The sequence below is a fragment of the Cibotium barometz genome, chromosome 40 (genome assembly GCF_041138505.1).
Source record: "Cibotium barometz isolate CiBa-2024 chromosome 40, ASM4113850v1, whole genome shotgun sequence".
Classification (NCBI taxonomy): domain Eukaryota; kingdom Viridiplantae; phylum Streptophyta; class Polypodiopsida; order Cyatheales; family Cibotiaceae; genus Cibotium; species Cibotium barometz.
In genome coordinates, this window is record NC_141085.1 from 36745093 (window position 1) to 36760232 (window position 15140).

The 15140-nt window shown below is 46.1% G+C and overlaps 1 protein-coding gene across 2 annotated transcripts in view; it reads right to left on the reverse strand.

Annotated features, from left to right (window-relative positions):
• The window catches only part of LOC147615462 (uncharacterized), a 58843-nt gene extending 44545 nt beyond the window's left edge, over positions 1-14298 (reverse strand). For both annotated transcript variants that reach the window (XM_086779570.1, XM_086779568.1), the window contains exons 1-4: positions 14174-14298; positions 14019-14099; positions 13713-13902; positions 12576-12782 (exon numbers count right to left, since the gene is read on the reverse strand). In XM_086779570.1, coding sequence (XP_086635696.1) covers positions 12576-12782; positions 13713-13901 — 396 coding nt within the window. In that variant the 5' untranslated portion in view covers position 13902; positions 14019-14099; positions 14174-14298. The remainder of the gene's footprint in view (positions 1-12575; positions 12783-13712; positions 13903-14018; positions 14100-14173) is intronic.
• Positions 14299-15140: the final 842 nt, after the last annotated feature.

Below are 15140 nucleotides of genomic sequence, written 5' to 3' on the forward strand. Positions count from 1 at the left end.
CCTTCCACAAGTGTCCATTCATCAAACCATCCATAAGTCTAAGATATAGAGAAAGGAATATGTCACAGATTTGCAGGAGCCCTCATGCCAAAGTCACCCTGATTTTAAACTGCATAATGGGTTATTGTGGTGCAAGAACAGAATTTACTAGTGCCAAACTCACAATATAAGCAGCTGGCCTTGCAAGAAATGCATTCCTCTCCTATAGCTGGACATACAGGTGTCACAAAGACTTATGAGAGGATCATACAAAGCTTCTTCTTGGAAGGCATGTGGTGAGATGTGGTTAAATATGTTGCTAAATGCTTGCCTTGCCAACAAAATAAAGTGGACAGCAAACTACCACCTGGTCTATCGCAACCATCACCCATTCCGGAAGGCAAATGGACACATATAGCAATGGATTTCATCACAGGCTTGCCTTCTACCAAGAGAGGATGGGACAGCATTTATGTTGTGGTGGATAGATTGACAAAAGTGGCTGGCTTCATACCCACTAAGACTCGATATTCAACATCACATGTTGCTTGGCAGTTAGTTCATTGATCATGTGTTTTAGCATCATGGCTTTCCCCAAGAAATTGCCAATGACAGAGATGCGAAATTTATGGGTCACTTTTGGCAAGAATTATTTACAACAGTGGGTACTTTACTCACTCCTAACACTACATACCACCCTAAGGGTGAACAAATGGGTGGAGGAATACTAGGCATTTTTATCATGACACCCAGATAGCATGGGATAAGTGGTTGCTCTTGCTGAATCCTGAACGATGTTGTACGAGGCCACAACATGGCAGAAAAATACCATAACTGACTACTCTCACACTAGGCGGGCACACCCACAACAAAGGCCCTCACTTAGGACTACGGTGCACACTGGTATGCTGTAGACAAGAGATGCTCATAATGCTAACAACATTATCTCATTGGATAGGATTTTCACTTGCACATAGATCAGCAAGCCTTTCACTACTTGTAGACTCGGCCATAGCAAGATGTCGCCTAGACACTTGTGCTAGTGGCAATTTCTTTCTCAGTTCAGTTTCTATATCAATTACGTTTCGAGGAAGGACAATGTGTGTGTAGGAGACCCCATCCAATGATGTTGATCACTTAGGTGGATACAATCGACAAAGGAACTCCACAAAGCAAATCTGAATCTTGGTCCGGAGTGGCATAAGTGTCAGCAAAGTCTTTGTTCAAACTTTGTGCTCAAGGATGGGTGGATGTATTATAGTGATCCTTTGTGCATTGTGGCAGCAAGCAAGTTTGTTTAAGGCTACACTTCTTTAGGAGACGCATGATGCGCCAACTACGAGTCACAAAGAAGATGGCCCGTGTCATGTGCACGGATAGGTATCTAACATGTACCGGGGTACACATGACTAGCTCAAGTAGCTTGGGGAGGCTTAGGGCTAGGCAAGCTTGATTCTCGGGTTGAGTGGTGTCGGAAATTCCGGACACGGAATCGCCCGCCTCTATAGCTGTCCACTCCAACAGCCTTGGAAACACCAACACGAACGGGGGGACCACCAGCCCCACCGGCTGGAACACTTCTCTCAGTTCACCACACCACCCACACCAGAAAGACAGCACAAAACAAGGGCACCATAGACCAAGATAAACACCCAGCAATTAAATTTCCCAATCAACACATCATACAAGCTTCTCCCGACACAGAAGCCTTACTCACACAATCTTGCAAACACTCAGGCTTGAATTTACTGCCAAGGGAATTCCACCACGGCCTCACAACCTCAGGAATTACAACCTTGCGTCTGACGACCAAGCCTTCCAGCCACGAACACATCAACACTTTGACCTGTCTCACTGCCAAGGATACACCACATCCTGAATCGGCAGATGATCCACTGCCTCTGCCCACAGTCGGCTTTTTCAATCGCCGCGAACCTCTCGCCTGCGTACTGTGCCAACCACACCAGAACGAACCCGGCCACTCTCTCTCTTCAGAGGGCGCCCCACCAGCAACCCTCAACTCTCTCTACAGCCCATCACTTCTATGTGTGTCGCTAGCAGCAGCTACACCAACACACCTCTCTCTCTCTCTCTCTGTGCTGATCCTCTGCCACACAGGCAGCTTCTCTGCAGTGCTACCGGCCCCACCAGCCAAGCAGCAACACCTCCGTCCTTCTCTTCCAGGCGGCCCCCTCTCACACGTTGGTCACCGCCAACCAAAAAACATACCCACAGCCAACCTTACCTCTCCTTCTTCACGGCGATCCTCCACTTGTCGCAACAGCTCCTAGGCGACTCCCCAGCAGTCGCCGTCTCTCTGCCCATCGCCAGCAGTCCACAGTCTGTCGCCAGCCTCACAGTCGTCAGATTTGCGCCTTTACCCAAACCTGCATCCGGTTCCTGTGCCGTCTACCAGTGCACCAACTTCAAAGCGGCTTCCCTTGCTGACGTCCCCTGGCTGCCGTTACCAGCCACCACCTGTCATCACGTCCAGCAGCCCGCTCCAGAGGCTGCTCCCTCTCTCCTTTCCCTCTTGCACGCTGGTCCAGCCTCTCTGTCGCCTTGTGTCTGCGGCTGCACTAACAAAACCCAGGCGGCCTTCTCCTCTCGCCTGCACCCAGCTCTTCAAAACCAGAGAGCCACACCCTCTCGATTGCGCACCCTGAGGCTGTCACAAACCGCCTCCCTCTCTGATACAGTTGACACGGCTCCCCTCCTCTAGCCGGCCACACTCCAGTCGTCGCCCGCAGCCACGCTGGCCTCTGCAAAATCACCAGCTCTGCCTGCTCGTCAGAGAGGCATCCTTCTTCTAGGCGGCCACCACCTTCAAGTCCCGACTCCACTCTTCTACGCTGGTCCACCTCTTCGCCAACCTTCCAGATGATGTGCTGGCAAGGTAGCTGGCAATTGAACAAGCGGCCATGTGGTCTTTTTCTTTGCTGGCCACGTGATGTTTATTTTTTTAAAAAGGCCTAAAAGATGGCCACCATCCAATTCAGCATAGTCCCTCCATCCAATGCTTTTGCGCCATCTCCATTGCTACCATGCACACTTCAAATACAACCCGGTGCCCAGTTTCTTTGGGGACGCGTACACAAACAAAGCGGCCGAACAGCTGATACCACCTCCAATAGACCACACTCCGGACAAACCTGTATAAGCCTACTACCAAGCCATCCACCCTGTACATCTGCCAAGGCATTCCAGGGCAAAGCCTTTTCACATGTCATGCATTCCATATGTACACAAGCCCAAAACACCTTTCAGATTTTTGCCTAACAAGTGGCAAGGGTACAAGCTAGATATAAGACTTCGCTATTTTTGGCGCACTAGGCCCAAGTCTATATAAGGGCTCAGAGGCTCGGTTTTCCATTGCGCAAGTGGGAGCCAGTTAGTTCCCTAGTGCAAGGCTAGGGTATGAAAAGATGCAGGGGGGAAGAGAGCTTGAGCTCTTGCAAGCACACACACACACTCACAAAACCCTAATGGAGAACACACAAGGTGAGAGGCTGAAAATCTTCTTCTTCTCTACTCAACACTCAACACACCATATACAAGATAAGAGTACACAATAATATGAAAGGTACTCAACCAAGTACATACACGGGTTCTCTATAGTGTGAACCCGACTAAATGAGCTGGCGCTATAACTATGCCAGTCTCTAGAATGGCTGTCACACAGCCTGTCATCCCACTGGCCGCATATCACCCAAGATCTCACCAACCATGCCAGTGGTGTAAGTGTGGGGCCTATCCCCCAGGCGGGTCATCAGTGGCCACCGCCTGACTAGACGAGCTCGATATCTCAACACTCCCCCTCGAGCTCAACTCCATCTCATGTACACCAAGCGAAGCCTTGAATCTGCGGAGCTTCTCTGTACCCAATGCTTTGGTAAAGATGTCAGCTACCTGATCCTCTGTGCTGACATAAACAAGGTCAAGGTCTCCTGCCAAGACCCTCTCTCTGACGAAGTGGTTGTGGACCTCTATGTGCTTCGTACGAGCATGAAAGACTGGGTTCCTGGCCAACTGTATACTGCTAATGTTGTCACAGAAAATGACAACCTGTCTATCCACTGATAGACCCAAATCTGCAAGTAGCTTTCTCAACCAAGCTACCTCACATGCTGCCATAGCAGCTCCTCTGTACTCGGCCTCTGTACTCGGTAGAGCAACCGTAGGCTGCTTCTTGCTGCTCCAAGTCACAGCAGCACTCCCCAAAGAAAACATGAATCCACTGGTAGATCTTCTATCTGAGATACTACCAGCCCAATCAGCATCTGTGTACCCATGTACACATATCTCTGTCCCAGTCTCATAGAATAGTCCACAATGCAAAGTAGACTTCACATGCCTCAATATGCGTCTCACTGCATCCAAATGCGATTTTCGTGGAACCTGCATAAACTGACTCACCAACCCAACAGCATAGCTCAAATCTGGTCTGGTGATCGTCATGTAGATCAAACTTCCTACTATGCTCCTGTACATAGTAGGATCCTCCAAGATCTCTCCTGAATCTGCACTCAACTTGCCATTCTGATCCAATGGCACAGAAATAGGCTTACAGCCTATTATACCATACTTGGACAACATGTCCAAGCCATACTGTCTCTACAGTAATCCAATACCATGTGGTGACCTAATCACCTCAATGCCCAAGAAATATCTGAGCTCCCCCAGATCCTTCATCTCAAACTTCTGTCCAAGCAAGATCTTTACATCAAGGATCTCTGCATCATGGTCCCCCGTAATGATCAAGTCATCTACATAGATGACAACAAGCACAACCTCTCTATCACCATGTCTCACATACAATGAGAAATCTGCATTGGCTACATGAAAGCCAATAGTGACAAGATATTCAGAAATCTTGTCAGACCATGCTCTTGGTGCTTGCTTTAAGCCATACAAGGCTTTCTTCAACCTGCAAACATGCTCGGGGTGACCCACATCCTCATAACCAGGTGGCTGCAACATATACACCTCTTCTTGCAAATCCCCATGCAAGAAAGCATTTTTTACATCCATCTGATGTAAAGACCATTGCTTTGACGCAGCCACTGCTATCACAACTCTCACCGTTGCCATCTTGGCAACTGGGCTGAAAGTTTCCTCATAATCAATCCCATATGTCTGCGCATATCCTTTGGCTACCAATCTAGCCTTGTACCTGTTTATGCTTCCATCACTGTTATGTTTAACTTTGTACACCCACTTGCATCCAATGGCTTTCTTGCCTTCAGGCAATTGCACTAAATCCCAAGTTTCATTTCCATATAGTGCATCCATCTCCTCATTCATAGCTTTCTCCCAACACACATTTCCAATAGCCTCATCAATGCATGTGGGCTCAACAACCTGCACAACCTTTGCCATATATGCATAGTGATGTGCCACATAACCATCATATGTAAATCTCTGCACAGGGTTCTTCACTCTCCCTGATCTTCGCAGCTTTTCATTCATGGCCTCCATAGCCTTCTTTACACTAGGTGTTCTCATAGCTGGGATCCCAAGCTCCTCATCAAGGCTCATATCTGAGCCACTAGACTCTCCATCAACATGAGAATGCCCTGCAGAAATGTCAGGCATACCAAGGGGCTCAACCACTTTCTCTTTTCCTTTTCGTGATGTAGTAATCACATTTGCAGGGCTGGTATTATGACGCAGCCTGCCACTCCATGGTCTATCAACAGACCCACTAGATGAGGACTCTCCTGGTCCACTCAAAGACGGTGATTGCTGACCTGCATTCTGTGCAACCACACTTCCACTCACATCAGCCCCGACAGCTTCTTTTTCAGCAGCATACCAGCTGCTCATCTCATCAAACACAACATCCCTGCTTACCCTCAACTCACGTGTAGCAGGGTTATAACACCTGTATCCCTTTTGCTCAAGGGAATATCCAATAAACACACATTTTTCAGCTTTCGGATCCAGCTTAGTTCTCAGCTCATCTGGTACATGCACATATGCAATGCATCCAAAAACTTTCAGATGAGACAAATCTGGTTTTCTGCCAGTAAACCTCTCCTCTGGAGTTACATCATGTATGGCTGCAGTTGGAGTCCTGTTCATGATGTATACTGCTGTAGAAACAGCCTCAGCCCAATAGCAATGCGGCATATTCTTCTCTTCCATCAATGCTCGCGCAATCTCAGCAATGTGCCTGTTTTTCCGCTCAGCAACTCCATTTTGCTGCGGAGTGTATCTGCATGTGAACTGTCTCCGAATACCATTCTTCTTCAAAAATTCAGAGAACTCATTGGAGAAGTATTCTCCTCCTCCATCTGACCTTAGGCACTTTACATATTTCCCTGTTTGCTTTTCAACCAAAACTCTGAAATTCTGAAAGTGAGTGAACACCTCACTCTTCTCCTTCATGAAATATACCCACACTTTCCTTGTGTGGTCATCAATGAAAGTGACATAGTACCTGCAGCCTCCCATAGATACGGTCTTCGTAGGACCCCATACATCTGAATGCACAACATCTAGTGCATTTCTGCTCACATATCTGTTACGTGGAAACACATGCTTTGTTTGCTTCCCAAATTGGCATGCTTCACATATTTTCTGCATACCTTCCACTTTAAATTTTGGCAGCCCTGTCACAATTCCTTTTGTCTGCATAGACTTCAATCTTTGCACATTTACATGTCCAATTCTTTTATGCCATATGTCTGTGTCTGCAACAACTCCTGAACCATTTGCAAACATCGCAGCACTCATTTCAGGCATGTCTACATTCAATGTGAACATTCTGCCCACTCTGTTGCCTTTTGCAACCAACCTGCACTTGTCTTTGAAGTCTTCAACATAACACCCATCAGGGTTAAACCGAACCTGCAAACCCTGCTCAATCATCTGGCCAACTGAAACCAGATTCTTTGTTATGTTCGGTACATGAAGTACATCTGCAAGGTACTTCACTTTGCCATCCTGCATAGACAATGGCACATCTCCAACGTGGGCAATTGGATGAGCAGTGTCATCCCCTGTTTCCACAAAACCTGGTCTTTCCGGGTTTTTCATCTCCTTGAACCACTCTCCATGACTCGTCATGTGGTTCGAAGCGCCTGAATCCACATACCATACATTATCTTTTTGTGCTGCATCAACATTTTCAGACATGGCATTCACAACATGCTGCATAACAAACAACCTTTCATTATCCTCATTATTTCTGCTTGAGGATGCATAGTTGTTTTGCTGCACTTTCCCATTTTGCATGTCAGCCTGCTTCTTATAACATTCTGACTGCACATGTCCAGGCTTACCACAATAATACCATTCACGTGCATCATTATATTGCCTTTGCCAATTTCCACGGCCTCTTTGACTCCCCCTGCCTCTGAATTTGCCTCTTCCACCTGCGTGTTGTTGTTGTTGTTAATTCTGGAACTGTTGTTGTTGCTGCTGCTGTTGGCCATAATTCTGATTACCTGTTCGGCCACCTCCTTGACCGCGTCCACGGCCTCCTCTACCTCGTCCTCTTCCTGAACTCGTGTAGAAGGTCTGTTGCTCTGAACTGTTTTTGCTTTGTGAAGACTGTTGGTCTTCACCCAAGTTCTTCTCTTCGATAATCAGCATAGACACCAAATCTGTAAAGTTGGGAATATTTTCCCGAGTCTGAATAGACGTCTTGAACGCCTTGTATTGTGGCCCGAGACCACGTAGACAGACTTCCACCTTGTCATCATCATCTACTGACACACCAATAGATGCAAGGGATTCCACAATACCCTTTATCTTCAACGCATAATCATTCACAGACATGCTCTTTTTCTCCACAGTATGAAGTTCATTCTTCAACTGTATCTTACGTGCCTTGGTATTTGTTTCATAAAGCTTTACCAAGGTGTCCCACGCCTCCTTGGGGGACTTGGCATCCTGAATGTGCCCAATCATGGTGTCCTATATACTAATGGAGAGCCAATACATAACCTTCCTGGCTCCTTGGTTCCAGTCTTTAAACTCTTTCACATCTGCAGCAGTCAGATTTATATCCGGTATCTCCGGTGCCTCTTCATGCTCACCTTCTATATAGTCCCAATAGCCTTTTCCCATCAGGAAATTCGTCAACCTGAACCTCCAAGCATGGAAGTTATTCTTATCCAGCTTCTCAGCCACAATCTGTGTTATGCCATCATTAGACATCTTGCCAAATACACAATTTCACCAGAAACTGCACTCTGGTTTTTCTGCACAACCTGCAGTATTTCTGCACAGTGGTACTGTAGTACTCTCAAATGTCACAACCAGTGACTTCAATGTGCATACATACACCCAATGGCAACTGTAGACCTCTTTGCAGCACCCACAGTGTCTGCACAGTCAATCTGTCTTCCTGCAGTTCTTAAAACAGAGTTCTGCAGAGAATCGATGACTTACCCGCAGTGCTCGAAATCGCCTGCTTTCTGAAAAACGGAGGTCCAGACGCGCCCGAAACGCGTTTCCGGCCCAGAAAATATCGTCCGATAGGACAGTATAGTTGCCCTATAGCTTTACTCCCGCGAAGAAAGCTCCTCAATCAGAGACCGTTGCCGGTGCCTCCCGTAGAGCTCCCGACAAGGGTGTAGTCACCAACACAAATAGGGAAGAGTAGTTGCAGCTCTTACCCTCGTACCGCTTCCTGTGGTTCTCTTGCTTGCAGCTCAGCCCTTAGCACGAACCAGGCTCTGATACCATGAAAAGATGCAGGGGGGAAGAGAGCTTGAGCTCTTGCAAGCACACACACACACTCACAAAACCCTAATGGAGAACACACAAGGTGAGAGGCTGAAAATCTTCTTCTTCTCTACTCAACACTCAACACACCATATACAAGATAAGAGTACACAATAATATGAAAGGTACTCAACCAAATACATACACGGGTTCTCTATAGTGTGAACCCGACTAAATGAGCTGGCGCTATAACTATGCCAGTCTCTAGAATGGCTGTCACACAGCCTGTCATCCCAACGGCCGCATATCACCCAAGATCTCACCAACCATGCCAGTGGTGTAAGTGTGGGGCCTATCCCCCAGGCGGGTCATCAGTGGCCACCGCCTGACTAGACGAGCTCGATATCTCAACAGGGTAGCCCAAGGTCCATAGCAGGTCCAAGGCCCAGGCGCCTCCTGGTGGTATGGGACACCATGCTCGCTTGGGACCTGGTTGGAGTTCGTACCAATAGCTCTGCTCGAGGCTCGGAGGGGACATCCGAGTCTAGGATGTCGCGGTTGGGTGGTGAGAATGCTTGTGATTTCCATTGTAGTTCTAGGGATATGTTCTTGTGCTTGTTTTGCAGGTCCGAGCTTTCAGGAGTGCTGGGGACGTGTCAGTTGGTTATCAGAGCCAGCTCCAGTAACGAAATCCTGTAGATTGAGGTTTGCATGAAGCTTCTTCAAGGTACGAATCAGCAACTTGCTGTTTGCCATGGATTCCTATGTTGGTGCGACTGACAATTAGGGATGGCAAGAATCAGAGCGGCTGATTGAACGTAGTGCAAGGGCTTCCAACTAGTAGGTAGGGAACGTAATAAAACACAGGGTAATCGTCAAGCGGATTGGAGGATTGATGAAGCGATGGAGGGCTTCGGCTCAGGCCTGCCAGGAAGTCAAGCGATGGGACAGGCAAGTGACGTTTGCACCGCCATGTCCTTGGGCTTTGGAGCGATGACCAAGACATGTTATCGCCTCACTTAGTAAGTGCGAGTTAGACGCCTAGAGCTGGCAGAGCCAATCGTTTGGGGCAGCAGGGACCTGGTGTGAGGGTCTAGGCAACCCAATTAGCTGTTAATCAAGTCCCAAGGCCAGGGCAACTCACCCGCATGGGTGTTGGAAGCTGTGCGAAGGAGCCTTGCGCAGGGATCTTGGAGGCCAGGGAATCGGTGCTGGCAGGCTGGATGGCAGCAATCCAGTCTGCATATGCTGGTTCCGGCTGATACGCAACCATGCTTGTAGGGTGCGATGCAGATAGGTAGGGTGGCGCTGCAGGTTTAGACGTGAAAAGCATATTGCTTTTGGGATGGCTGCTTTCAGGCTGTTCTAGAACCTTAGCTTTTTTAGCTAGGCCATATATGGCCCTGATTTGTATCTAGAGGGAAAGCATAGCTTTTGGGAACACCAAAAAGCAGGAGCTTTTTGGAACAGGAAAGCAAGTGTTTTTTTTTCAAAAAACAGCCGCTTTTGGTGACCAAAAGCTAGTCCCAACAGCCTATAGCCTAGCCCCCCTTTGTTGAGCCCACAGCATTGCTACAAGCCTACCTCTTCCACAAGCCTCTCCCACACCCACACTCCTACCCCCTGCAGGAATTTCGCAGCTCCTCTCTCTCCTTGAGCCTGCCCATACTCCATAATTCAGCCCTTTGTTGGCTGGAATTGCTTGCTCAATTGAACTACCCTTCTTTCCAGTTCCTACCTCCCTCATGGCTGACGTCAATCACTCCTCCCAAGCTGAAGTTCAAGACATGGAACAAGGCCTGGACCTTCAGGGTGGAGATGATCAAGGACTCTTGGATGATTTGGTCACGAAGACCGCCTTTGAAGCATTCCAGACCACGATGTCATCATGACCATTGTGAACCGATTGAGCAAACACATGTGCTTGATACCTTGTAAGTCAGATATGGATGCTGCAAAGGTTGCATGGCTATGTATCTGAGAGATCTTCAAGGCACATGGATTGCCGAAGCAGATCGTTTCTGATAGTGACTCAAAGTTCACAAGTGCTTTTTGGAAGGCACTTTTTTACGCGAGGAGTACCAACCGTTGGTGGAACATGCTATCAATGATACAGTGCACGCATCGACCAAGAGGACATCCTTTGAGATTGTCTATGGTAGACATGTTGGCAATCCACGTGAAACATGTTGCGGGTCAGCAGATCACGAATATGGATCGAGTAGATAAAATATTTTCAAGGCTCAGCAACATCAAAAGAAGAAGGCTGAAAAACACCAACGTGAGCTTGTCTTTCGAGAGAGCCAATGGTGTTATCTCAAGATCTAACAACAAAGACTGAAGCAATTTGGGAAAGTGTCATTGAAGTTGGCACCAAGGTTTGCATTGTGAAGAAGTTCAATGATCTCACCTACCAGTTGGAGTTGCCAGCGGGTTGGAAGATGCATTCGGTAGTTCATGTGAGTAACCAAAGATCATGGTCTGATTCCTACGAGCACCCCCTGATCAAAAGGAGCTAGATCTCGTGGGCAATGACAGTCCAAGAGTTGTTGGTAGACTTAATAAGTCTTGTTGCATCAGTACAAGAAGGGTACCAGACGGAAGGTTTAAGGGGTATCCTATGTATGACAAAGTGTGGTTGGATGAATCACAATTTGGCAAGGATGCAGTCCTTTACTTGGAGTCTACCCATAGGAATTCCGCAGTTCTAGTGGGGGAGTGTAACCCATCAGCAGGATGCCTGTTGATCACCAGGCTTGAGAGAAGCCAAATTACAAGTAAGCAGCATGAAGCATGGCCATGGACGGGCAGCAACACTGGTGGCGGCGGTGGTGGCAGTGGCAAGCAACTTCTCCTTGAGGGCTATGGACCAAGGCTTGGGTCCAAAGGGGGTAGGCAACAACCCCATCCCAAAATGTTGGGCAGAAGGGCACACATAGAGGCCAAAAGGGCCAAAAATCAGTCGGCCAGAATTTACTGGCCGACTCAGCTGTTTCCAGCCGGCCTACCTCCTCCAGCCATATTGCAGCCAGCTGGCTGGGAAAAAAGGGGTATAAAACACCTACATGCCCCCCACAGCAGGACACTCTCAGAGCACTGCAGTCTACAGCAGACAGCTGTGGCCAGAGAGAGCAGTCTGCAGGAAGGCTGTGCAGGCAGGAGCCATGGACTGCAGGAACATAGGGCAGCAGTGAGGACTTGCAGCCTGGAGGGCTGTCCCAGACAGTGGCCAGCCTTTGTGCAGGTTCGAGTTCCAGTAGAACCACAGCAACACTTCAGCACACAGGTGTCCAGCATGCAGGCATTGAGGAATGGGAATCCAGTCAGAGGTTTCTCCAGAGAGATTTCCTCCAGTCAGAGAGGAGACTTTCCCATTCAGGCATTCATAAGGCTGTACGAGCACATCCTGAAAGGATATCCAGGCAGAGTCGCTAGAGGACATTTGTATTAAGGTTTCAAGCACTATTGTACCGCTCTAGTTCCACCCCCTTGGAGCTTTTGCATCTTCCACCTTTGGATTCTCTTATTTTGTGGCTGGGTCGTTTGAGGAAGGTAGGCGCCTTACACGTCAACACTCCCAATCTAACTCAATACCTCTTATCTGCAGCTAACTGCAATATTGTGGCCAACAGCGACTTTAAACTGGCTCTCTCTCTCTCCCTCCCTCTCTCACACACATACACACACACACAAACATTGATAAGGCTTCTCATCAAGTGATAATTAGTTTACCTTTTAAATAACCTTTTCTCACTTTGACTAAGAAATAAAGCAATATTTCATCCTATTTGTACAAACGTGCTAGATGGACAGGACATACTTTGCATCAATGCAACTTGTTTCACTAAAAGCTCCCTTACAAAAAAAAAGAGCCTTGTGCTCCACTAAACTCTCACTAGAGCAGGGCTAAAAACACATACCTCAATTACAGAAATGGATTTCAGTAATAATACATCATCCAAATGTACAACCTTGAAGTGTGCATTAGACACACTACTAGCGCCAACAACATCAGGCAAGTTCGCTTCAAGAATCCCCAGTAGGATTCGTAACTTCTTTCTAAGAATCCAAGAACCCCAGATTTGTAGCAATGCTACCTGGATATGAAAAAGCTCCTCTCCTGAAGCCTGAAAAACCAAATGCATCAAACAGAGTCATGAACACGCAGACAAAAGTCAAGACGTGTGCATCAATACAAAACACAGAAATAAGCCACGCTTCAAATACTTCTCGCTTGTGAAGGTGCAAACTCACATTTGAAGGTATCAAGTGTTCAATTAGATACTTAAGAGTGCTGAAGTGAACTTTTAATTTGAAGCACCATGCATTTTCAGCTACCGACATTGCAAATTAGAACCAAATGGCAAAAACAGCTTGGACAATGAACATCAACAAAGTGACCTCAGAAATAGAAAGAAAATGTGCAGATTCCACTGTCCAACTACGATCCAAAGAACCACCTCATTGTTAACTCCAAGTCTATTTACTTCAAGTGTTTGCACTTTTTCTATAATCTCATTTGGTTCTCACCTCTAGCAGTCCAGTCTTGATTGGCCTTAATTACATTTTCCCTTGGACCGATTGTTGGCTTCTGTGTCACTGTGTCAGCTCCAACCCTGAAGAGCTACAAAAGATAACGATGATGAAACCTGGATAGGTTCTACACTTCCAGGATTTAGAGAGGAGATCCACGTGGATCTGCTACATTATTCTATGTGATGGTCAATAACAATTTTGACATCTGTTGCCTACGGCAATCTTCATGCTCAACTTTTTACAGAGATGGTGTCTGCGGCTTTTAACATGCCTTCCAGCCTTGGGTTCCTAGATTTAGAGGGCTACATTAATTCTATGTATTGGTCGATAACAATTTTGACATCTGTCGGCGATCTTCATGCCCAAAATTATACGAGTTTGTGCGAGAAGCCATTTAATGTTGACTCCATTCAGTTGTAATTTAACAGAGAGACGTAATTCTAGAAGCATCCCAACATGACCACTTTACAGAGATACAGAGATACAGACATCGAGCGTAATTCCAAACACGAATCTCTTACCTGGCTGTATGGTGCCACTATAGTTAGCAATCGAAATTTGAATCCTTCGCTTGGATCTTGTAAGATGATTGTGGCTCCGTGAGTAGCATATATGTTACTCATCAAAGCTTGCGGCATCATGCCAATATTGCATGGCACCACCAGATATAACTCCATGTTCTCAGTTTGACGCTCAGGAGGGTTGCTCATTCTGAGAGATAATAGCAAAAGAAAAAATCATTTCAAGAACATCGAACGAAACCTTTAACCATCACTCTTCTTGCTCTTGCCAAGAAATCATAGCCATGGCCCATGGCAAACACTTACTTGCTCTTGTATGACAAACTCGTAAAATTGGGTATGAGAAAACAGAAGTCCACTGTAAGAATCACAGAGCTTCAGGTAGGTCTGCAACAGAGGAGGTTGTTTCGTTAGCGACAAAACTCGAAGCAGCATTCAAGGGGAAGGGAGAGGGAGACAACCTTGCGCTGATACTGATGTGAATGAAAGCTCGCGTGGCGCTGATGACAGGCTGTGAGTCGAAGCCTCGGAGCAGTGCATTTTGAAATTTGATGATCGCACTGGGGGCAGCCTTCCTTACAAATTACAAAGAAGAAGGAACTCTTTCATTCAACTAAGAGAGTCGTTAGAGCTTTTGCTTTAAAATACCAATTGTTTTTTGTGCAAGCGCCCATATATTTTTAACTCAAATCCATATACAAGGATTTCTACATCGTATAAATCAAGCATGTCCACACATCGATGAATTCCTCTTTTTTTTTTCTTTTATCGCATTGTTTAAGCACCTCTAGATGATATATTCCCTGAAATCCATTGGTTGAAAGAAATTTTTATGAATTGACCTCCACATAAGTAACAACATTGCCCTCATGGATAAATACACATTTCTAGAATACTTGTTGTACATAGCATGCTATCCACAAATTGATAATTTGTAAAATGATGTGACTTTAAGATCTAATACAATTTGATGAAACACTTTTAGTGCATTGTCTAACAAAACAACTTTTCTTTTTTATACACAGTTGATCAAATGGTGGAATTTTAATATATTTTGACATTAAGATGGGACCATAGAAGAGGTTTATTCAAAGCAAGCATGTCTCTAGATTTAGATAAAAGCCCAATGACTCAAATGGTCAAATTGTAAACGGTCCTGATTAGTACAATTTATCATTTACTATGTTTTGGTCTATTGGTTTGATTCAGAGCTCTAGCCTTTGCAAAAATATAGCTTTTAGTTTAAAAAGGCTAGATTTGGAAGCATGAGTATGCTAGCAGTTGTCTTTTTGAAAAATTCATAAAGTTTTGGATTTTGGAATCCACTATGTTGACAAGCGTGAACATAATGATTTTTTTGTCTGAAAAAAAGTAAAGTTTTTTTAATAGAACAAAATTTTCATATGAAAAAATATAAATTTCGGTTTA